General features: G+C 36.4%; 1 protein-coding gene across 3 annotated transcripts in view; it reads right to left on the bottom strand.

Annotated features, from left to right (window-relative positions):
- MDFIC (MyoD family inhibitor domain containing) overlaps positions 1-26,391 on the bottom strand; it is a 52,267-nt gene that overhangs the window by 11,658 nt on the left and 14,218 nt on the right. For all 3 annotated transcript variants that reach the window (XM_054632307.2, XM_077178963.1, XM_077178964.1), the window contains exon 4: positions 4,394-4,669. In XM_054632307.2, coding sequence (XP_054488282.2) covers positions 4,394-4,669 — 276 coding nt within the window. The remainder of the gene's footprint in view (positions 1-4,393; positions 4,670-26,391) is intronic.

The following is a 26,391-nucleotide window of genomic DNA, read 5'->3' as shown; positions in this document are numbered from 1 at the left end:
GTTTCCAAGGTGTTTTTCTCCACTGCTTATAACAAATGGGTGCAAAATAGTTACAATTCTCTTTGCTAGTGGCCTACCACCCAGAATTTTGGAAGTACTGTGACACCTCTGGCATCAATAATTCAAAATATTATTAAAATTTCTTTGAGCTAAAAATTTTTTTATTCCCAATATTCACTGAAACCTATCCAGTCCCTTTGAAAAATCTTTAGAACTGAAACAGTGTTTAAAAACTGCTTTTTAGGAGTGACACTCCAACTATTTCATAATTCCTTTGGTTTTTTGTAGTGTAAGTTATGGAGCTGAGTAAGATTTCTTCAGGGACAATATGGATTAATAATAGATGTGGAGGAAAAGCAGAACTGGTGACTGCACTCACAACCTCCTAAGTCTCACTGGATGTGAAAGTGTTTCTAACCAGCATATTCTGGAATGCTGACATGGTCACATATACTACAGACTCACTTAAAAAGTAGTTTTTAAAGCTTTTATACCACTGCTATGAAAATATCTGTTACAATTTAAGCATTCCCTACACAAATTCAGCTCCAAAAGCTCACAAGATATGACCCACAGCACAAGTGGAGTTTTCAGCTGGAACAATTAATAAAAGAGTTCTTAACTGTGGTGGGTGAATTTTTGAGGGTGGCAGACTGGGAGGTTTCATAGCTTGTGTTAGGACTGCCTAGTACTTTGGAGACCAACAGGAGCAGCACCAACCTTCACAGGCAGATCTGCTAGCCAGGGTAAAGTAATACTGAACTTCATTTAGCTTTTCAGTATATATACTGAAGTCTGCACTATGAAGCAGCATGCTACATTTCAAATAAGCATGAGCCCAAATATGCTCTTGTGCAGAATGGGGGGCATCCTGCCCATCAGGTTTCTTGATTCTATCCTGCTTGAAGCCCATCCAGGCTTTCTGTTCTGTCAACAGATACAATACTCTAGAACAAAGTACTAGATCAGGACAAACTTTGCATTGCAACCAAGTATGGTGCTCCAGAAATATTCACATCTTGTCTTTTAAGAAGAATCAAGAAGAATGCAGCTTTTGGGAAGGATAAAAATGAAAAATATTTTGTCTTTCCTATAGCTTAAACTCAGTTTGACAGACAAAATTTTTGCTTGTCTTCCTTCTGAGGACATAATCGATTCCTTTTCTCTGGCCACCTTCCTTCACTTAATTTCATTAGTCTCCTGACTGACAACAGATCAAAACACTCAAAGAGGAAGACAAGGCAGATGAAGTAAAAATACAGGGTGTGTATTTTCAGGTTTAAAAAACCAAACAAGGTTAGCAGTTAAAGAATAAAATCCAAGGTACTACATAAGGAATAGCAAAATCAAAGTGAATTGAAACATCTGAAAGTGTACAAGTTTACCTTACTTCTTTCTACTAAAATTTTCTGGATGCTACAGTAAACTAGGCAGGTGAGTTAATTTAGGTGATTTATTACTCAAAGTACAAAAGAAATATACTCTGTCTCTTTCTCCAGAAGACCATTTTAAAAACTGCCTAGAAGTTATATTGTTACACTATACGTATATGTGCCTGAATACAAACACACACCTTCAAGTAAATTCAAACCCAGCAACTCTTCAGCAGTAACCAGTGGCATATGAGGTTAGCATGGTACAAGTTAAAGCAAAGCCAAGTAGTTCAGCAATGTCACAAATAATTTTCAATAGCTTTGTATCTTTTCCATCTTCCTGGAAGCTCTGACAATAGCCTCTACAGAAATTCAGTGAATCAGAAGAGGCAACTTCTCAGAAAAATGCCTCTTTGCCCAAAAATTATACAAAGAAGCTGCAAAAGTTAGGTTCAAATTAAACTGTGTATACCATTTTGAAAGAATGTCTATGCAATCCTCAATCACTGAAATTAATAATATACTCTTCTGGCGTAGTATAATTAGATTTATTTATCAAGCATATCCATATATAGATATACATATATTCCTGATTTAAATACAATTACAGTCCTTTAAACAAGTAACTGGGCTAATTATATCAGGTTTTTGTAATGCAGTCTTCCAGAAGTAGTCATAAGGGGTTAACATGACATGTAGTCATGTTATAACACAATTATTTTTAGCTATCAATAAATCATTTTTCCTTTAAATAGTGAACTCTTCTTTGTGTTAATTTAAATATTTCAATTGACTGTTGCCAGACTTTCTGATTGTGCATCTTCTAAAAAATTGGGATGATAGAATAAATGAAGTATATATTAATACTTCCTGAGAGGTAACAGCTTGATAAGAATACTACTTATAATTTATCGTTCTGTCATGTAGCCCCATAGGGTACCTTACTGAAAAACTGAAGAAGCTGTCAGAAAGCCTGTATATGTGTGCATGCAGATGTGTTTACACAAATATAAAACATGCCTGTCAGAGAACTGTAAAGCAAAATAAATTTCAAAACCAGAAAATCACTTCTAAAAACAAATATTCCCTTATGGGCATATTCCAATACACCAGACATTAATCATTGCACAATACAACCTGGGCTTTGCTCAGACTGAGTAACAGAAAAGTTAGAGCTGCAGACATTTGCAGAATGGGACAAGCTACTCAGAGCATACATCCAAGTTCTTACATTCAAAAGGACATTTCAATGCCAGATGTACAGTGTTGACTTTATTTAACCTTAGCTTTTAGGTGACTTGTGAAATTGCTTGTGACAATAAGGACTATCCTCTATTTCTCTGCTTTGAAAGAATGCAAGTTATACAATGTGACAACACTATTTAATGATCTATATTCTAATCAGAGATGCCTTTAAGGATAACAAAATTTCTACTGCATATAAAAATATTGTGTGACGGCAACTAACACAATTGTGTTGAATATTAAAATCAGACATTAGAATTTAGAGCTAAACCTAAGACAATAATAATTTTCTCCTCAATCACTTTTTAATTTGACGTAATTATATTCAGTTATTAAACGGAAAAAAAACCCCAACAACTGTTTTTGTTACAGGATAATTTTACAAGAATAAAGGAAATGTTTGCCATAATTAATTGTATAGGGGAATGAACAGGATAGGCACTGCCTCTGAAACAACAGTTGGTTTTTTCCTTTGGAGATTGGATTTCTTAAATTCAGAGGCCTGCACTTTGTTTCAGTCACATGAACAGATGAATGATAGACAGACTGTACCTATCTAGGATTTTTAAGATACAATCTTTTCAAAGTGCACTAAGGAGAATGATATAAGGATATTTCACATAACAGAAAAGGGAACACAGGAAGTATGAAGTTGTGATTTTGGAAAGAAATGTTAGAGGACTAAAAGTGCAACAGAAAAGTAACAGTAGATTCTTGAAAACAGACATGAAAATAAACAATAGCCAGGGGGACCAGCCCATGGAAGGGTCTGATTGAAGCTGTTGTTGATATTACTACACAGATTCACTACGTTTGACTAAAGTAGTTGAAGCCAAAAGGAGTCACTCCACTGATGTCAGGCTTCATTCAGGGCACTACATGTGGTCCTTCTGATCCCTCATCCTTTCATCTAGGCTGAGAATCTTTCCCATTTCACTGAACACTACCATCTCCTGTTTCTCTAGGAGTCTGTGTCTGTCCCCTCCCTCCAGAGGTGTTTTTTCTTAACCAGTAACATCTGTGCCTGCCTCAAACCCATAAAATTTCTAGTGTCTCTACACTGCTCTCATTAAGGGCCGTAGCAAAGTCCATTGAGTATATTAGTACTAATGGGAAGGCAGTGGATTGAGAAGCTCAGGAACTCTGGAACCTTAAGTGTAAATTCAAGAAGTGAGAGCACAGAGACACAGCTAAAACATGGGAGAAATTATTTACTTTTGCTTATTTAAGTTATGCAGGAGTATGAAGCTTTTTCATGTGCATTATCTACATCCTAAATATAACATAAGGCACACTGAACACTGAAGCACAGGTCACTGTTTTATTATCTAGTGTTTAGACCTCACAGCTAGTCAGGATATCAGCTAACAGAACATTTCAAAAGCAAAGTCTACCCTCCCGGAGCCTGCCATTACTGGATTTAAATATTTACTATGACTCAAATTAGTAGTACTTTAATGGGTTTTTTTCTGATGTACGTGTGACAATGTTGACAGGAATTTCTATCAGTTCAGGATACCAAGTACAGAGACTAAAACATTATCAGATCATGTTGACCAAATGTCGAAAGCAAGAACTCTCCCATTCCTTCCCTTTCCTTCAAATACTTAATATTTTCCTTTGGGAAAGAAGCATGTCTTTTATCTTAATAACTTCTGTTTGCTTCTGGAGTGTGAGTCACACTCTTCAATTATTTTCCGTTGATTGTATAAATTTTACTGAGGTTTGGTTAGTCTTTATTCAGTTTGGTTTTTTTAGTAAGAATATCAGCTTACCTTCTGGTGAGGTACCTGGCTTTTGAGAAAACACAGAGCTTATTTTACTCTTCTTGCTGCTGTTGCTGTTGACAGACAAGGTGGATTGAATTTTTCTGTGCATTTTTTCTGAAACAGGAGACGAAAGCTTTCTGTTGTCTGCAGGCATATGCTTGACCCCGTTGTGAATTCCACTTCCATTACTCAGACCCACATGGCCATTTTGGATTTTGCCACTTTCTTCCTCACTCCTTTCCAGTGCTGAAGCATTTGGCTGAGGCAAACGTTGAGGTTGTGCTTAAAGAACAAGAAAGAAAGGGTTAATTTAAATTGCAAATTGATAACTGACCACTTTAGGCTAGACTGGGAATGCAACTTTCTTTGCTGTTATTGATCTAAAAACAAAATGACAGGTTAACATTCCCCATCAAGACAATAAATCAAAAAATATCTCTAGATTAAAAATAATTATTAGGTATTCAAAAAGCATGTCACATCTGCTGAGACCTAGATTGTCCATTTGACAATGCAAGGAAAGGCTTGCAAAGCTCTATGAACTACACAGAGAGAATAATGCAAGCAACTTGAAGAAAGGGAAAAAGTCAAGACTGGGAAGGAATGTAGCAAAACTGAGATAAATTTGTATTGATGTAATCAAATTAATAACGTGTGAAATACACCCAAATGAGAGAAAAAGTGTAGGAGTAAACATACAGACCACAGTAATGGGCTAAGATGCAGGCTGCCAGCCTTCAGAAAATAACCTGAGTGACGTGGTAGGGGTCCCCTGACACTCAGCCACCCAGTATATTGTAGAAGAACAGGAATATCCAGGTAACTAACAAGTTTGAGCTTCAATTCATAGAGCTCATGGATTACAGAGAAGTACAAAACCAACCAAGATCTGGTTCTGTGGAAGAGGTAACCAGAAAGACAGAAAGAACATGCATTCAAATACCACGGAGCTGTGGCAAGCCAGAGTCCCCCCCGCCTCTGCATTTTTCAACTCAGAATCACAAGTTAAGAAATGTCTGTAATGGGCCAGTTCAGAATTTAATGAAAACATTTAAATGGTCAAAGGAATAAAAAGAAAAACCCTGTCAAGGCAAGTATCTGCAGTGACCTGGCTAAGTCTCCAAGAGTACATGCTATAAACTCATCCTAGTGAGTAAGCATGAAACTTGGCCATTTTGTGTTGAGCTAGTGTATCAAAAAAGAGAATATTTGTAACATGGAAAAGGGATTTTCCTATGTATTCTTTAGTCTGTAACTAAAGAAAATATGCACAACTTTTTAATGTAAAGCTTTGTAATAAAGAAAAGTGGTTTCAATGTAACAACTCTTATTTAGAAAAAATAATGCAGATTTCATGGGGGAAAACTAATTAAACTATAAACACAGTAACACAACAAGATTTCACAATCAAAAAGCATCAGCCCAATCATCTCTCCTAATCAAAACACTGCTGCACCATGCTTGGAAATAAAGAGGTTTCCAGACAGTCCAATCTTCACCTATTTAAAAATGTTATGTCAAAGAAGAAGTCCAGATTCTATTAGATACCCAATGGACGAGGAATTAGTGCCAGCAGTAAGGAAAAAAAGTGTTGCAGTTCATTCTCTTTTCAGATGATTCATATCCATTTTCTGATGATTTCACAGTATCAAGGTAAAAACATACACAGATAATTATAGGCAGCTTGTTCCAAAAGATGGTACTCTACTGATCACTTCAGGTACAAGTTAACAGATTTTCCAACAAATATAACTGGGGCAAACAGACCAAGGTGGTCACTAAAAGGACTCAGTTCTAAATTTGCCTAAACAAACCCACAATGCTTTCCTTTTATCCAGAACACTAACACCGCTCTCATATTGCTTTCTCCATGATCATAAACTTTTCCAGATTAAACTTCACACAAATCTTAAACTTTATGTTCTGGTCACGCTCACAGGTAACAAAGGATTCTTTTTCATAATAGTTTAAATATGAACTGGTTCATGCTTTTCTTGCCACTTGGTATTTCAGACACTGCCACTTATGTTTTCAGAAGATAGCCTTGACTGCCCACATCTATCTAGGTCAGAGTAACCCTGCTTGAACCTACTTGACCAAAGTGATAATTTTCTGTTGCAGGAAAGAAAGAGAGGGCTGGGGGAAACAGACATGTTTTAGACTCCCCGAAGATATTACAGGGAATACAAAGATCAAAGATCATTCCTTTCCATTACCAGTAGTAACTGCTCAGAAACATCCAAGCCAACAAAACAGGAGCACACTATCTGAGACCTGAAGTAACTGTTACCCAAAGGCTTTTTTATTGACAACTCTGAAACTGCTCCTCCTTCAATTTTGCATTAGTGTTTGTAAAATCTATGAACAGAAGCATAAGAAAGGCACTTTCTTCACTTTGGAATTCAATTTGTGCTATTTATGCCTTGAGAGGCTACCTAGAACAGAGGCTAGACAGTGTTAAAGGAATAAAGTAGGTGTTTATTAAAAGGCCTTCAAAGGACACACTTTGGGCAGTACCAGAGCCTGGCTGAGACTCCACCCAAGATGGACCATGGGTCACACCTTTTCACACTTTTATAAATTCTGTTCCATTTACATATTGGGGTTAATTGTCCAATTACAGCTTCAGGTTATGCAGTTCCATCCTCCCAGATTGCTCCTCAGTTCCCTGTTGTTTATACTTTTTGGGCCTGAAGCTGCAATGGTGTCCTTGGTTCTCAGGCTGGAAAAGGATTGTTTTGTCTCACTAAACTGTGAAGAGAACTTGCTAACACTTTATATGAGGTTCACAGTTATACACTAATGCAGTACAGAATCTGGAAAATATGAAAGCTAAAACTTAAGACATCACTATATATTTGGTTAACATTTCCAAACTCTCATAAATGTCCCAAACCAAATTTTTATGGAGTTTTCTCCTATTTGAATACATATTATTAAAAGTATACTACCAGGAACCCTTTGTGTAGATTCTCTTTCCATGTATGTGCAAAATAGTCATAAATCTTTGCCAATATCAGAAATGAAAATTTACTCTCTAAAACTCAGTGTTTATGTCTACAGCACCCCGTAGTTTTATCTTCATTATCCCACTTAAATGTAAATTTTGTAATTAAGGAACAGTGTTTTTCACACTGTCGTGTAATGTTTCCTCACGTTGCATTGCCTATGATTCTACTGTGGAGTGCAGTTGTACCAATGAACTAGAATTGCTGGGGAGCAGTTACCCTCCCTCAATAAACACAAGCAATAGACTTTTCTAAAAATTCTCTATGTCTGAATGTCAGTTTATAAAACTGACATCTATGACCTTTTGCTAAGCCAGTTAAATTGGTGGTGGCAGCTTACAAATTGTTTGTATATTTTAGGGGCTTTGCTACAATACAGTAACTTGACAAAATATCCAAAATTCATTCTTTAAAATTAGGTGTGTTTCTGTCAAACTGTGGATAAATGGAAAGTCTTGGAAATCTGAACAGTTACAGGTTTTTGATTTTATTATTATTTTTACTAATGGTTTAGGGACTTTTCTATGTTTTTTTTATTATTTTAATTTTTTATTAAGTAATCCTGCTCCCAAAGTACTCTTACTTGCATCTTTTAGCATTAACATACAACTTTTTAGCTGACTGGCTTTACAGTATTCACTTGTGATACGCAGGTCAAATCAAAATGGAATAAAACCCCAAATGGATTAGTTATCTCAATTTAAATTTATTTTAACTTTATTGATAATTTTGCACTAGGGAGACTTGAATCTTATGGTTAAAACACACTTGAAACCAATTAGGAACCATATGACCGCATTCTAGCATAAAGAACAAAAGCAATTGACAGTTCCGAGATTAAACCACAACTACTCAGTTTAGTACAGAAATATTTTTACCTTATTTTTTAAAGGTTGTGTATGTCTTAAAAAAAAAAAAAAAAAAAAAAAGGTGTAATATGGAGAACGACACAATGCTTCTTAAAACACAGTGATACCCAGGGACTCTCACTCTCTCTTTAATGATCCACTGCTCTCATTCAGCTGTCTTTCTTTTTTCAAATCTTTACATATGTGACAGCTCTCAAAAGTAGACCATAGACCATCTGGCATTTTCCGAGGTGTAACTTGTGCAAATTCAGCTCTACTGGGAACACAATGCTATCTTCTGCCTGCGTTATAAAAGATACAATAGAATGTAGAACTTATGAGTTGTTTTGAATTATTCATTTTTTGCCTGTATATTCAAGAAATTTTACAAACTCTGCATTTTGTACTACATAATCACATGCGTTAAAGGTACAAAGAAACTTTTTGACACCTCTTTTCTACAGAAAGATGGCATTTTGTTTGATATGTGAACATTCAGCGCCTGTTATATCATTCTAAACAGGCCGTGTGCTGCTACAAAAGATCCCATTTTACACTCTATGTATGAGCAAAAATGTTATTCTTGATATTCACTAACTAATGCAACACACATCAAAATTTCAAATGTGTGTTGGATGAACATTCAGCATCATCAAATCAGGATGGTACTGGTCACTTACTATATGTTAAAGATTTAAGAAAAAAATCATTCCTCAGACAACGCAGAAAAATTGTCGTTTCAAACATCTACAATGAGTAGTTTCAAAATGTCCTAAGAAATACCATGCTTTTCAGGTTAATATGTTTTTAATCTTTAGCAAAACCAGTAGATTTAAGTCAATATTTTATAAAGTGCTAACACTAGTGGATTTTCAATAAGAATGATAAATATTAGATTAATGATTCAATAGACTGAATCTTTTTTGATAGAAAACTAGCAGATAATACAGGTAGTAATAACTGCACATGAATCTGCTGCCTTGGAAAAGCAATAAAAAGGCCATATATTGCTATAGCATATAATCTATTAGCGTGTTTCACACTTCCTTTTTGTTGGTTTCCTTGCAAAGTGGGCCTTAATACAGTGACTTCTGCTGTTATTTAACTGACTTTGCACAATAATTTAATTGTAAGGTTATTATCTGGTGAATTCAAGTAGTAAACATTTATAATGGTTTTTGATGGTTTTGAAGTAACTATGCACATTCTCCTTCAGACTGTAAAACTCTTAGCACACTTTAAATGAATATTCACATAGATATGCACCCTGACTGCACACTGATTTACACCTTGCAAAGTCCCAGCTGTTCTTAAAAGAAAAATTCTGGTGCATGCATTTAACAGGAAAATGTATGTCAACATAGGGAAACTCTCAACCAAAAGAGGACCAAAAGAAGACAGTCTAAGCTATCATTAGGGATTTTATACAAGACACAAAAACAAACATACACTGAATGCAGACTGCTCTGAGTCAAAGTGAATCAAAACAAAACATCAGGCGGGAGAGAAGAACTGAGACAGTTAATTAGTAGCCTAATCACATCAAAAGCAATTCCAAAGCAGCTGATACAGACACCCGTGGAGTTTTGCTAGTCTGGCCAATGAAGGTGATGGAAAAAAAACTTTCCAGTTTACAGCCTGAGTTATCTGAATACACACCCAGAGAGGGAAGAACAATTTTTTTCCTTCTGTATGACACAATAGTTTATGATGACAAATCAGGCCACAGTAACAGTATTTTTGCAGGTGGTTGTGGGAAGAATAAAATGCACAACTCCTCATTGTAAAAACTGTAATTGTATTTTCAAACATTGAGAAAATACATCATATTGTTTCACTGTATTCCTAACCCTTCTCTCTTCCCCAAAAGGTTGCAACTACAGTAAGATGAGTTTTTTTGGAAATACAGAGGTCCTGGTCGGTTCCATTAACACTGAAAGTTAAGATCTAAACATTAATTTGAGCTGGAGGAACTGTTTGATCTCAGTGGACACTGCTCCTACTCCCTCTGCATGGATCACATGGAACAGGCCACATGTAAGGGAGGTAAGCAATCAGGCCTCTGGTTTTTATCAGTGCTTCTTTGTAACACTGATTTAAGCATAAGGGGGAAAATAAAGCAGATGACAGTCAAGAATTGCACAGTAAAACCAGGGGCTGACTGAATTCTAGAGTAAAATTAAGGTGATTCTAAATTACTTCTGAAGAAAACATAAATTCTTTAGATATAAAAGGCAACATTTCCCACAGACTAGCAAAAAAATCTTAACTTTTCAAGAAAATTATATATTGTATGTGTTATAGGCTCAATAAGCATAAAATTTTACTGAAACTGGGAGAACTCAAGTATCTCAATCCTTCTCCATCCCCACTTTCTAACTAAATCCTGACTAGTCTCTAATATGATCTTCAAACTACATCAATAGTTTTCTCTGTCTAGCTATCCAGAATATTAACATTCAGATTACAAGAAGTACCTCTGAGTCAACCTGTGAAGTGGCTTTTGTCAGCAATTATTTTTGAATATTTTCTGGGACATAAATAGCATATACTGCAGCTACCATATCACAGAAGGCATACATTAACTAAATAACAAGGTACCATCAAGGCACCATCTATCTTTTAAAATCATTTTTTTACACTGAATTTTTTATACCATGCTGACTTTACAAGGAAAACAAAGTATCAACTAACAGCATCAACCACCTTTTTAGAATTCCTTCTTGTAAGACGTGAGGACATCTTCAAAATGAATACAATATATTATTATGAAACAGGATGTCCTTTGTAATGAAAATACTGTAGTAAAATTGCTGGTACGAGTTTTACAGGACCCACACTGAGAGCACTTTGTTAGAATACATCTGAGAGCACATCCAGGGAACACCTGGTATAACAGAAACAAGGCTGGCAGGGGACAAAGGGAAAAGACATTTTATCCTGTCAGCTTTCACTTGGTGAAGGGTGGACAAGAATGGCAAACGTGTGCATGTGTGTCCATGGGTTGAGAAGCAACACAAGTGCACAAGACAGTGTCCAAAGTACTCTTATATCTGTGCAAAGACACCTGCAGTGCCTTCCTCTGGAAGCACTGCAGGACTTTACACACTGTTTGAAGGCTTGCAGGAATTGTATAAAGATGTCTTTGACATACCCAGAGAGATGCGGTTAGCACAGGGAAGCATAAAAAGGGCTTGTAGCCAGGGTTTACAAAGTTGATAAGCATTCCAACTGGCAATATGGCATGACTTTCTCTATTTACAAATCCTACATCCTTCCTGATGTGATTCTGCAAAATGAACAAATGCCCACTGATTTTCTTTAATGACTGCAACAGCAAATTTTAAATATTTGCTAAAAGGAGTAAAACCCCTAACACTTTTAGTTACCTATCTTGTAACAATTATCTCAGAATCAAAATACCCTTTGGCTTCTAATTACCATTAGATTGTCAGTAAATTTTTCTTCTTTATCAAACACATCTTGCCATCATAAGCAATGTTTTTCCTGAGACTGCAAATATTGTCACCTATGATAAACTTTGCAGATGATCTGGGAATTTTTGGTAGATCGCAATATAATTAGAAATAAAGAGAATTCACACAATGCACTGATTGTTAAACTACATCTACATAAAGCTGAATACAGTTCTTACTGTAGCACAGTTTGTCATTTCTTGAGAACAAACAACAGGAACTCACCACAAAATACCAAGAGCCAAACACAAACCAGGGCATTATAGGCAACAGACACCCATACACCTGGGGAACAAATCCCTACATAATGTTTCATTCAAGAGTGGAAAATTTTACCACAAACTTTCCACTTGCAACATTTCTGTATCCATTTTTCTTCTCAAGCATTCTGCTAGAACTGGAAAAGAATTGTACTGTATTTGCTCTTATGTTTCATAGCATTACAAACATGTACTGCAGTGGTAACAGTTGCACAGACATGTGGAATAGCAGGTTTACTCCTGGTCACCAATCCAACACTCCTAGGGCATATTTATGGAATTTAATAGATTCATTAGTTACTACTGCAGCTAGTTTCTTGTTTGGTTGTTTGCTGTTGCAGCTAGTTTGTGGGTTGGTTTGGGTTTTTTTTAATTTAAGATTTTTTTCTTATTTAAGGTGAGATCTTTAGTTATTTCATCCTGTGTTTTCTACAGAGGTAATTTATTAAGAGGTATCTTCATCTACTTGCTTTGTTGTTTTTTTTTTTTTTGTTTTGTTTGATTGGTTGTTGTTACATTTTCCTTCATAAAACAGTGGCTTGTAAAACACTGGATCTCAGAAGTGAATAATCAGTGCATTAAGAATCAGAGAATTAGCTTTTTGGTAATTCTTAATGTAATAAAATAGATCTATTTCTTCAACACAAATAATCCGCAATTTCCTAAATGTGAAGACGGGCCGTGAAATGATAAAGGGCACTAGGAGTGCAATACAATCCATCTCACTGAGGAACAGAATGCTTTATTTCTGGAGCTCCAATTTTAAAAGAAAGTTTATCAACCACTAAAGGTAATCCAAGCTGGTGGCGTGCCATTGCAGCAGTTATTCTATTTGTATCTGCAACATACAGTAGTACCACTGCATAAAGACACATTGATGTCCCATGGAATTTGACACATTAAGTCTCAAATATTTGAAATAGTTTTGATGCCCCTCACCATTGTGTTACTTGCTCCCAAATAAAGTAAAAAACATCAAAGAGAAGCTACAAACAACAGGATATCGCTTGCTGGGTTTTGCCTCATAAGCAGCACAGCAGGATGCACCAGACAGGAGAGATAACCTCAGTGTCATTAACAGCCGTAACCTGAGCAAGTGCACAAACAGGTCCTCTTGCCTCCAGCACCTCCTGCTCCCTTCCTCAAAACCCCTGCAACCACTGACAAACTAGACTCTGTTTTACCACAGGAAAAAATGTGGGATGGTGAGGCAACAGTTTCTCACACAAGCCCATACAGCATTCACCTCTGAGTATGAAGATATTCTGAAGTCAGGTTTATTTTCCACTGACCGTATATATCAAGTGTCCACATGTCAAGATTACAGTGGTCAGCTAAACTCATACAAAAAAAATACATATAAACTGGCTGTACTTGGTTTTAAAAAGAACCCAAAAGGAAATGCTTGGAATGGGCAATTCCCCTAAATGTTCACTGCTCCCTTGATTTGTAGTCCTCAACTCACGTAAGTGACAGAATTTCAGAAGATTCTAGAAAGTGTTCCACCTCAGGTGCAATCACCTGCTCTCAGTGTACCATCCTTTGTAATCTCTATAATTTTAATACCCAATGCTACTATTAACAAAACTAATTGCAGAAATCAAAAACAGGAATGAAAACATAGTAACAGCAATAGAGAGGATAATATGAAAAGATGGCAGGAAAACACAGAACATGAGTACAAATACAGTAATATATAAATTGATAACTGAGTTTTTGATTCCATTGCTCCATTTATTTTCTCTCTGCTATTCTTTCTTGCAACATATAGCTGATGCTAAGTTTGGCATTGGCTGATACAAAGTACCAGAAAACCAAAGAAAGAAAGAAAAAAAGCACAGCTGCAAGAAAAATGTAACAAGGGAAGCAAATGGATGATAATGCCAAATAACAGCCAAAACTTGGGATTTTACATTATTAAAACAATAGTAGAGCAAAAACATCAAAAGAAAAAAGAGCCTATAGGAACCACCCAGAAGAAAAGAACACTGGAAGGGAAGGAGACAAAGAGAAATAATACATAGTGAGCTGAGCCACTTTACTTCTGTGAGGGCAGAGAAGAGTATGGAAGAAGAAACAAAAAAATTTCACAAGTAAAATCCCAGCAAATCTGAAGTATTTGCTACAGATTTTACAAGTAAGAAAAGAACTAAATGATAACTCATTCGTTGATAAGCAGTGAAATATAACAAAGATAAACATTTCATACTTATACAGAGATTAAGTGCTGAAGCAATAGCTCCCCTTCTGCTCAAGGTCAGAGAGGATCCTGGAGCCCAGGCCAGAAATCAGCCACACTCAGCACTAGCAGCACAATGGAAAATGGAAATTCTGTGTCAGAAAGCAGGGTGAGGACTTGAGGTCCACAACAATAACTCTTCATGACCCATCTTTTCATAACTGCAGACTTCATAGTTAACAGAGTGATTGCCAGTAGGAGAAAAAAGATGTGGAAAAATGGCTGAGAGAGCAGCAAATGTCCATTTATTTCCTGATCCTGAAAAAGCAAAGTGTGGAGAAAGAGAAGCAGCATCTGTCTGCACAGACAACACACTGAGAAGCTTTAGTCTCCTTTATAGATGTTCTTCAGCTGCAAGAATTCCTTTATGGCAAGCAGGGTCCAGCAGATGGATACAGGATACCCCTCACCAAACCACCAGGTTTCTAAGTCCATGGGCTGGATGAGTGGGGCATCCCCATCCCAAAGTACTCCAGGGACCCCAGGTCACCAAAGGATTTTGAATCACACACAAAATCCAGGCAGAGCTCCTGTGACCAATGCTGTCTCAAGGGCTGCTGTATGCCACTAATGCACCAGCTTGGCATCAGGATGACCCAGAAATGAGAGCTCTTTTTCCACATTTGAACTAACTCTTTGGTGTACCTTGAAGTCATAAGGCAAAACCCAAAATATTTTTGTGAAAGCTCTACATGTAAGATTCTTGAGAATATACTTTGAAAAGTGCTCTTTTTAGAGTCCTTGAAAAAACCTATATTCTCTTTCTTTCTTCCCTAGATTCAAATCTACAAGCAACCATGGACTAAAAGGCTGATCTCTGTATCAGAGCTGTCTTTTCCCTTCCCCACCCCACCCCACCCCACCCCACAGGCAGTTTAACTTTGACTCAAAAACAGTTGTTTCATATGCTAAGGGAAAAGGCAAGGGAGTCTTTCTGAACATAAACCTTTTTCAACTGAGAGCTTTGTGTGTCAAATTCAAAACTGAATGCACTGAACATGCAATCATTGTCACCAATACTAAGGACAAAGGCAAATATTTTTTACTTAACTGCTTATTTATCACATTCTACCAAAATGATCTAGCAAGACCTCTTTCTGACTTGGCTGGAAAAACCCACACATCCTGGCCAAGTTTTCATAATGACCTCGATTACATGAATTCAATATAGCAATAAAAAGAAAAGCTAAATGAGCTTTTGCCAGCTGCTCACAGGTCCATCCCTTAGAGCAGAGCAAAAGTCAGACTGCTGACCGTGCCTGCTGTAAACCAAACTTCCTGTAAAAACGATGCACTTGGTTTCCTGAAAGGAAGCAAAGCATAAGCTGCTCAAACAATACATAAGAAAGCTCTGATATCTGAGCCACACAGTTACAAATCTGTCCTGTTAAAAAAATACAGTGCCACCTCAGTGACCAACAGCAACAAGCGCAAAAATTCAGAGAAACAAATGCATTACCTCAATAGGACAGCATCAGATTAGTTGAAAAAATAGATAAATTGTTTTAATGGGATGTAATTACCTGTAAAACATTTTTCTTTCATTCCACAACTGAGCTAAAATTCTGATTCTCCACTCTGTTCATGAAACAAGATATAATTCCCTATGAAATTGTTGCGCCCAAACGATATTAACAGCAAAATACTAGTTTTTATCTCTAACATGCAGATAGGGATGATTCTCATTCCAGCATGTTTAAAAGCATTCAACAGTACCTATGGAATTATTTTCATTCTCTATTAAAAATAGTTCTTTCAACTTACAAAACTATGCAATTTGACCCACTGAAGTTTATTTGGTTCTTTTTTTGGTTTAAAATATTTTTAAGCAGCATTTAAATTTGAATTAGCTCCATGCTCGGAATCAGTGCTTCTTGCAACACAGTTGTTTTGTTTTAAAACCTTTTGGTTTGTCTTAGAAGACATACTTCTCTTTATTCACAGAAAAAAAAATCCTTCTGCACTAGTCACAATTACTTTTTTTTAATGGAGTGCAGATACAGAAATGAAATCCATGCTGTGTCAGTATTATTTGCAATACTGAAAAATGTCCATTTATGCATTTTAAAAACATTTTATTACAAGTTTTTACAGTAAGCTGAAGGATTTCAAGAAAAGAAACATCATTTTAAGTGAAAGCATTAGAATTTAGCTACTTTTTTTTTGTCCTTTTACAGTTTAAGAGCTTTAAAAAGTCACAGCTGAGACAGCAAGCTTGTCTTACCCACAAAGATCCAACGCACAGCACAGCAACCACATCAAACACAACCCACGTTCCCTTGCTGCTTACACAAGCCTTCAGCCACACAAAGGCATTCCCAGCATCATCAGCAACAGCAGGACCTGCCCAGGCTGGTGACAGGTGAGCCAAAATGCCCCTGTACTGTGCAGCTTTTCCCTGCCTGGAAAACACTGCAGCCTCACTTGCACTTCTTGGCCCCAAACAAAAACACTCAGGGAACCACTCAAACAACTGCTATGGGGGCAGAACTACACTGCTCTTGATACCACCATATCCACTCTTCTGGAGAGTAACATAACATAACATTTTCTGAGGCTGCTAGAACTAACAAATCATTATGGAATATTTCCCTACTACCTTTTATTTAATTAGCATTATGATGATTCAGCCAAAATTCCCTGTTTCTGTACAGTGCAGTACAGAGAAGCCAACCTACTCAAAAATCACCAATGTTTTATTTTTAAATACATGCTTTTTATTGGCTTCCCAAGTTTTCAGTCTTTAACTTTCTGCTTTTGTCAGTAGCTACAAACTAAGACCAGGATAATTTTTTTTTTATTTTATGAAAAATTAAATCTCATATTATCACATGGCTCTAGAAGCTGAGTTTTGTAGTGTGTTGTAAAATTTAACAGCTGAGGGCTTTGCCTGAATTGCACACTATCTTTACAAAATTCACTGTTAGCTCTCCAATAGTCAGATTACTCATGCTAACACAAAAAAGGTCATTGCTGCTTAAAAACCAGCTTAAATGTTGATGTTAACACATAGATGCTGAGACAGGCTTTTGTACTGAAGCACCTTAAAATACTTTCAGTCAACCTCTAAGCACAACCTCACTGTCATTACTTACAGGTTTGCCATTGTATTTGAGAAAGAAGTGGGGAAACAAAGGACTGTTCAAGCAACCAAACAGACAAACAAACAAAAATAGGAAAAAGGGGCACTAGAGAAAATTATGCAAACAGAGAAGAGAAAAATGGCTTGGCATCAGAATTATTAGAGGGATGGGTCAGTCTTTTCTTTATCCTTTTACTTTATAAAGGCAAATAAGGGAAAGAGGATACAGAGTAATTTATTAAAAATGGGAACAAACCTTCAGCATTCCTCCAACTTTGATTCCACCATATCACTGATATACACCCTTTACTTTCTTCCAAAATTACTCTAAATTCTAAGGAGTTTTTTTAAAAATCAATAGTTTGAAGTGCCATTCCATTATAGCCATTGTGAAATGCACTTCTGTCCCTAAGTTTTGAAAGTAAAGTATATTTTCCATCGAAACCTTCCCTGTGCTTTCAAGCAAGTCTTCTCTCCTTTTCCATAAGGACCCGCTTCAAAAAAATTCAACAAAATATAAATAATGAGACCTGAACTTCTTGCCCTATTCCAGCTATCACAGCAGAATTCCTAGTGTGGATGCTGATTTGATAACAAACAAAAGCTTTTGCCAGGTTATTTTCTCTTGTTCAAGAAGGGAGCATAGCCCAGCAAATGGGAATCTCTCTGTTCTTCTGAAAATGCTAGAGTAGCGGATGTTCTATAATAACAGTCAAAACCAAATAGTGATTTACTTAAAATTGAGTCTGTCAACTAAACTGTAAGAAAAAGATTCCTCAGACAAAACACCATGCTACAAATGGGAATCAGAAAATCAAGCGGACCAAGAAGTATATCAACTAACAGTCAAAGGAGTGGAACAAGAAGAGGAGTGGATAAAAACCAGATACCTTTTACTAGAATTCCTCCTTTAAAAAGTGTTCTGAGTTGTTTTTTTCCCTTCCATATTTCCAAAGTTAAACACTGTCTTATTTGTTGTAAATACAAAACTCACACTAGTTGCAAGTTTCCAGGATTTGATCCAGCACAGGACAGCTTACAGGAGGGCTGTGCAGAGACTCTCGCGGAGCACGGCGACCTTACAGCTGCTTCAGCTGCATTAATGTATGCTGCCAGTTACTTCATAGCGTGATTAGCGCACAGTCCCACCCAATCATCTATCCACTGCTGCATAAAAATATTTACCAAAACTGATTTTACATTATAAATATGACAGTGACTCATCACTAAAAAGTCATCACACAGTAAAAAGAATATATATATATAATGAAGTAGGGAAATACTTCACAAAGTCATACTTACAAAGTGAGCTGCAAAATACTAAATGAGATTGTGTAATTTGATAAAGTCACCTATAAGAAAACTACATGTACGCTATCCAAGGTTACTCTGTATCCTGCCTCACCATCCAAATATTTTTCTGCATCATCTCTGTGAAAAACTGAGGTTGATCCCTCAGAAAAGTTTTTCCAGGCAGGTTAATCCCAAATCTTCTCACCAAAACTTATTTTCTTTCATTTTGAAATTCAAGCAAAAAGAGTACTGTTCACTGATCTCCTGTATTCCTGAATTGTACAGTCCTAGAGGATGCTCCATTCTGGTTTGACACTGCTTTTACAGCCAGTTCTGGTCAGCACAATAATCTTTCATTGCTTTTCTGTCAAAATGTGAATTTTATTTCAACTTGCAACTTATGGAATACAGTCAAAATACGCACCTGTCCTATTGAAGAAAGGAGACTGGGAAAGGTGGATGCCTTCTAACTGGCTGAGGTTTTATTTTTGAAGGTGTACTTCCGAGTTACCTGTACACCTGAGGACAGTCTTGCCCCTGATCTGCCAAAGAATGGCAATAGTTTATGCTGTCTCTCAGTAGCAAAAACTTGCCCTGAAGGTCAAATCTGACTCATAGGCCATTTTTTAATAGGTTTGCCTAACTCTTTGCTCTACTTGACTTCTCTCAAAAGCAAACTTCTTGACATTTTATGCAAACATTATACAACCTTAATTTTGAGTTATAAATCAGTAAAACTCTCTTAAATGTGAGGATCTTTGCAACAGGAAATAGTCTCTTAGCTGAAATTCTGCTGTAATTAAGATTAGCATTGCTAAATTTTCTCCAAACAAGTGTCATAATATTTATAGTTCAAAAAGAAAACATGATAATTGAGATACTTGAGATACTAGAATTTGAGGGAAGAAAGTTTACAAGTAAAATTTAAGCCTCTAAAAATCATGGGTCCAGACAAACTCAGAATTTGAAAAGTTCTTCTGGTAGGATGCATGAGTTTGCATTTTATAATCACGAACTTCAAGAGCAGTATCCACACAAAAACGTTTCTCACACACCAGAACACTCCAGTTCATTCAAAAAGAATTAAGGCTCAGGTATCAAATAATCAACCGTTCTCTTATATCAAGCCTCAATATATGTGGAAGCCTACTTTGCCAGTAAAATGATTTTTAAAAATTGGTGTAAGAAATAGCCTGAACTGTCAAACAGCTGTTTGACATTTTAATGTTTTTCAAAAGGCTCCTTGGGTTTGGATTATGAAAAAATTTTTAAGGGAAAACAGAAAGCCACACCACAAGACACCAATAGGTCATAGGCTCCTGTTTGTCCTTTATAAAAATACTTTCAAGGAAAGGTACTTGCGGGTTCTTTTGCACTATAGGTATCATATTATCAGAATGCATAAGAAATAAGCAGTATTCAGATCTCCCTTTCCTCTATGTAGCTATATAAAGAAGAAAAATGTTTAACTGTGATTACTTAGCTGAGGCTTATCCTGTCACCATGAGTCCCTCTTCCCCACTTTCACTTTTTTATCAGTAAATAAAAAAATCAAAAATATTTAAAACTATTTTGACCCTTCAATTTTGAAGAATTTAATTCATTATTATGATGTAAACACAATATACAATATACTGCCTTTGAACTGTATAAACCTACACCATGCTTTTCACACCAATGAGAGCAAATACAAAATTAAATCTAAAACAAAAAAAGGAAACTTTTGCCACGGTTTAAATTCATGACATTTTTGCCAGCAGACAGGTTCCTTAAAGTATGTCTTAGATAATGACACTTTCTTACACTTTGTAATTCAGTGTTTTCTTTGCTAAATATGGCTAAGTAAATACTGTTAGTACTGAAAACAGAAGAGTAAAACCACACTGACTCATTGGCTTGGTAGTATAATATTTCACATAGAATGCAGTCAAGAGTTTTCTTATTCCCCCTCTTTAAGGAACTACTACAAGCATATTCTACTTTTTTTCCCTATAAGAGGAAATAATCAGAAAAAGAAGATAACTATTCTTTCCCATATAGGCATAACAGCATGATTAATTCTGAGACAGTACCAATACAACACAGGAAAATATTCTGAAATAAAGATACAATTTACTTCAGGCCCAAACACAGCAAGCCAGTAATGTTCACGCTACTCGAAGAATTTCACCTTTGTATGTTACTGGTGGTTATTGCCATCCAAACTTCCTCAGCCTCAGACCATAAATTCAGATAACATTTTGAGAGTCACAAGTAAAATAAAACAGAAACTAAAAGGCTCCAAGTAATTCTGGCTATTAGTGATATGCAGAATACATACACCTATCTTATGGCCATCTGGAACAGTTTAAGTTTGACTACTATTCTGTAATGGATAAACAAAAGCAAAAAGTTTATTTCTTGACATGGAGTGACAACAGAGTATACAAATTCCTCATCTATCTCAGTCCACCATCAGCTGCATTGCCTTACAGCATGCAATGTAGAGTTGAAGGGAGGAGGGTAAACAGAAAACAAATACACCTGGCAGCAGCTGAGTGTACAAGGGACTATTACAGTAACACTCAGGTCATTCTGTAAGCACAGAAACACACGGGATCAGTTCGGTTGGAAACAACTTTTGAGATCATTGAGTCAAACTTATGACAGAACACCACCATGTCAACTAGATCATGGCACTAAGTGCCATGTCCAGTCTTTCCTCAAATATCTCCAGGGATGGTAAAACTACCTCCCTGGGCAGTCCATTCCAACATCTGATCTTCCTTTCTGTGAAGAAATTCTTCCTGATGACCAACCTAAACCTCCCCTGGTGCAGCTTGAGACTGTGTTTGCTTGTCCTGGGAGAAGAGACCAACTCCCCCCTGGCCACTACCTCCTTTCAGGCAGGTGTACAGAGTGATAAGGTCTCCCCTGAGCCTCCTTTTTTCCCGGCTAACACCAAAGACCCAGTCAGACTCTGAAGAGTGTAACTATAATGGTACAGCTACCTGTGAAAATCCCTCTCTACCCAGGAGAGGGTAAAGTGAAGATCAAAGGGAAAGGCTTTGATTGTGCAACTCACCAGGCCCCTCAATAGGCCTGAGAAGGTTTTCCAAGACTTTTGGAGCAGCTGTAGTAAAAGAACTGCCAGGTCAGGGGAGAAACAGAAGCAACACAGGCTAGTTCTGCGTTGGGGAGAGGATTAGAAAATCTCTAGGAGAGGAGTTCTCAGGGAGGACCTCTTTACATCTACTAGCCAGATTTGTCATAGATTAACCTTTTTTTAAAGAAGGTTCTAAATATCAAATACTGTGCTGCTGTATAAATATTGAAGTGATTAAGCTTTGTTCATTCATAGGTTAACAGATTTTTATACCTGGGTCTATTTGGAACATTGTACATAAATCACTTCTTTAACTAATAGAATACACCTTTCAAATCCAGTAATATATTTTGAATAATTTCCATTAATCTATTCTGCACAATTTCTGTAGTCACACACTGTTATGCTGCAAGAAGACTGTATTTGTCATACTTTCTAGCTTTGAAAAGAACTATTTAAGTTAACTCAAGCACTTTGCACCATTTTATAGACAGAATAAACAGGATCATCTGAAATCACAGTAATTGTAAGATGACTGTGCATCATAGAACAGCCAAGAAATGATATCTGGATTAATCTCAAACAAAACAGACTTCTAACAGCAGATTAGCTACTTCTTGTTGAGAAAAAAAAAACAACAAACCAAAAGACTCAAAACCAAACAGCATAACAAACTACAGAAATCACTCACTTAGCCAGACAAAGGAAAGGAATTTCCAAAGCTTAAAATTAAATAAATAATCATGTAAAGTGAAAATGTCAACATAGAATACAGAAAGCAAAAAGATAAAAATATTTAGGTTTTTACTCCAGAAGAATATAGTAAATAAAATAGTGGCCACAAGACCAGGTAAAATTTATCCCCACAGAGCTGAAAGAAGCATCCCTTTCTCTGAAGAACCACTCTTATCAGGAGTGTGTTCCATGGAGGAGAAAGAGACAATTGAAGCTAGAAAATGATGGATAGCAATGACCTTTCTATCTGTAAAACATGGGCATATTTTAGGTATTTAATCTTCAGAATTGGATTATTATTAATCAATTATTCATGACAATTTGAATCTATGGTAGATGTTTTTTGTTTTCTTAAATATCACATAGCTAAGCTTCTGCTGGAGAACTGGAAAGGAGATTAAATCCTCACAAGCAAATAGTGTTCAAGACTGGCATTTTATTCTCTCCTAAACATTCCCTTCCCTGCATAGCAACACACGTTGAAGATAACCTAGTGCCCTCTGCAAAAATCCTGCCTAAGTATTCTAAAATCCATCTTTATAGCCTTTTTTTCTCTAAGAGGGAAAAAAATCCCATACCTCTTCCAGAGAACAAAGAAGAGCATTGTGGTTACACAGAGCAGCAAAAACTGCTATGGCTTCATTCCTATAGCCACAGGTTACCCTGCTGCATGTTTAACATGCACTCCTCCTCACTTGCCAAGAGTGAGTGATAACAGAAGCAGAACCACTTCATTATGGGCCACCAGACCATACAATGAAAATAAGCAGAAGGTGTTTGCAGATATTTTAAATGCACTGCCAAAAAAGATAGCAGATGGAGTTATTCTAAAGCTCTTTTGTAAAGCAGAACTCCTACAGTCAGAAATAATATAAAAAATACTTATGTGTCTGCGAAGAGAAGGGAACAGGTATCAACATTTTCTAGAAGAATAACTGTACTGAAAAATATGTGTCTTCCCAGCTGGGGGAACCACTATGGAAAGACTCTACTTTGGTCCTAAAATTCAAGGATATGGATAGCAGTTGCCACCTTATGATGAGTAAAGCCAATCTAACACACATAAAGCCACCAAGGATTTGGCAGTTTTTCCTGTTCTCAAATACTCTGTTAAAAAAAGTACACCTTATTCCTAGTCTAACTGAACTTCCTGACATTATATTTAGTTCTCCCTTTGTCTTGCTATAGTTTAAGAACTGTCTTAACAAATTTCTGTTTGTTGTGGTTTGCTTCTTAGGGACTAGGCAAAGCCCCTCTTTATTCCCTTTGTTAACACCAAGCAGATTGAATTCCAGGAGGTTTTCCACAACATGGCACATTTTCAACTACTCCAGTCATTCCTGAGATATTTGTGGTTCTCCCCTGACCCTTCTCCAACCGAACGATCTTCCAGTAACAGTTATGCAAGTGTATTAACAATTACTACAGAAAGGTAATACAACTGCTTCCTTCTTATGCGGCCCTTCATTGTTTATATGTCAGGATACAGTCATCTTTTGATTCTCAAACTCTCTTCAAAAACAATAAATTCTTTGGTTGAGGCTTCCTGTAAGATTAGCCATTTACCCAGGATACTCTGAACATTTTCATTAATGGGGAGAAGGGATGCTCCAAAGGAGACAGGGAAAAGGCTAATCTGGAGGAAATCTCTGGAGGCTCAAAAAGGGAGCTTGAAAAAAAGAGCGAAAGGGCAAAGCAAGGTGAACGTAAAACATCTTACTGTGGAAAACGGGGGCAGTGTTTTAGTTTATTGATGTTGCCTGGTAAACTGAGTTCACAAGTGCAAATGAGAAATCATACATAATGAAGTCATTACAGGGGCTCTAACACTGGACTTCGTTGTTAGTGTGCCAGTAAATCTGACTGATTAATCTAATTCCATATAACAGCAGGATAAAACAGCTGCAAACAAGGAAAACCTTGGAAATTAAATGCTGGAAACATTTATAAAGTAAAAGCTAATGCTAAGACAAATGGAGTATGGATCAACTGTGGGGATGGAAAACAATCTGTATGGGAAAAAAAGAAACTGAATCATTAGGATAGTGTGGAACAGTTGTGAAGTATGCGCCGTCTAAAACAATTTTTAGAAAGAGTTTTAAAATATACTGTAATAATCAAAACACTGTTTATTTCTAACCTCAAACTTCTTTCAATATACAACAGTCTGTGAACTTTAGTCTGGTGGGGTAATAGATCTGGTTGAATCAAGACCATTTTGAGCTACAATACTTATTTTTTACATGAAATACCCAAGTACTGTTTGTGATAAGAAAGCTTATGTTTGTTTCACTTGTTCTAGTTTTCATACTTGGCTACTAGGTATATTGAGTTGTAAGACTTCTGCAAACTACAAAATGTATAACTGGTCAAGCACTGTTCCCCATTTTTTAAAAGGAGAACAAACTTCCCTACTCATAAGCCTCGCACCCCCAAAAAAACCCCAAAAATAAACTGCTTTGATTTCATCATTTTTGTTTCTTCCATGTAGAAAACTTTAAACTAAAGGTTATCTGAAGCAAGGAGAGGTTTGCATCATAGCATCTAATCAAATATGACTCATAATAAAGCCTCTACTACACACTTATTAAGACTAAGTGTTTTAGAAACTTACAGCTTTCAGCTAAACTTGCTTTCCACAAGTCAGAGTGCTACTCTGACTCAAAGTCAGAGTAAAGCTACTCATGACTCCAGGATGAGGACAGTCATGCACACTGGAACACATTTTATCCTATCTTCCCCCTTTTCCCTTTTTTTTTTTTTTTAATTCAGCAGCAACTAACCCTTCCATCACAGACATATAACTACATATAATCATCAAGTCACTTTACCAGAAGTTTCCACTATCTGCTGCAAATTCTACTATATGTTGAAAAAAAAGTATCATTTCCTCACACTTCCCAGTGCAGCCACTGCAGTATGTCTCAGTGGTGAAGAGATTATAGAGGATGCACAGAATCACCCTACAGTCCTCAAGGGTTTGGGAATAAGGAAACTTCTAGGAAAAGGGAATGAGAAGGAGGCTATTCCAAAAGCAGAAGATGCCATACACACCCTTCCATATCCTCAACATAAGCACAAAGCAATTGCTTGTCCAGGGACAGTTAGATCTAAAACAATAACCTTTTGGAATGAAGTAAATCTTAAGTAAACTCTCAAGCTGTGCAGGACAATTCTCCCTGTTTATATCCCCTAAAGAATTATTTTAAATCATCAGATTTAAATATCTGATATGGTAAATTCAAGTTTCCTGTAAAGGATTGAGATAACTATTCAATATATTAGAGGTGTAAGCATTTACTGGGATTAATTATTTAGGAAAAAAAAAAGGATTAACTAAGATTTGAAAATAATTTCAAATACTAACACAAAGTTCCAGAGAAGATAAATGTATAGGTAAGACTAAAAAACAACTAAGCAAAATAACAAAACAATTGAAAAAACAACCTAAAACAGAAACAGATAATTACAGCAAAAAATCACAGGTTTTGACAACAGCAGGTTCAGAAATATGAATTTACTCCACTGTCAACAGTATAGTGTGTATTGTAAAGAGAGACTAACACTGAAATGTGTGATCAGACACCTCAAGAGAGCTGAAGCACCACTCTGCATTTAGTCCATTTTGTTTCTGAATCCACCCAATAATTAGAGGATAGTTCCTTATGCTGCCCCTCCCTTGAGCAACTAACGTTCAAGCATTCACAAAATTTTCGAGCATTACAGAGTATTACCTCTGGCAATTGACAGAAATATTTTTGCCTTAAGAGGGTACAATGGATAGCATATGATCTTCAGTCCAAGACAGGAAAATAGGAATGATCTTGCATACCTTTTTATGTTTTAAAGCATACAGGACATACACTAGGAATGTGGAGCTGTAAAAACTAATTTAACAACTCCACAGTTCCATAGCATGGGTCTACTACTTCAGGACTCAAAACCCTTGAAAAAACTTACACCTGACCAGCACTCAGT

The sequence above is a fragment of the Agelaius phoeniceus genome, chromosome 5, assembly GCF_051311805.1.
Source record: "Agelaius phoeniceus isolate bAgePho1 chromosome 5, bAgePho1.hap1, whole genome shotgun sequence".
Taxonomy (NCBI): domain Eukaryota; kingdom Metazoa; phylum Chordata; class Aves; order Passeriformes; family Icteridae; genus Agelaius; species Agelaius phoeniceus.
Note: the sequence above shows the minus strand (reverse complement) of the source record. Positions and strands in the feature narration are given on the sequence as shown.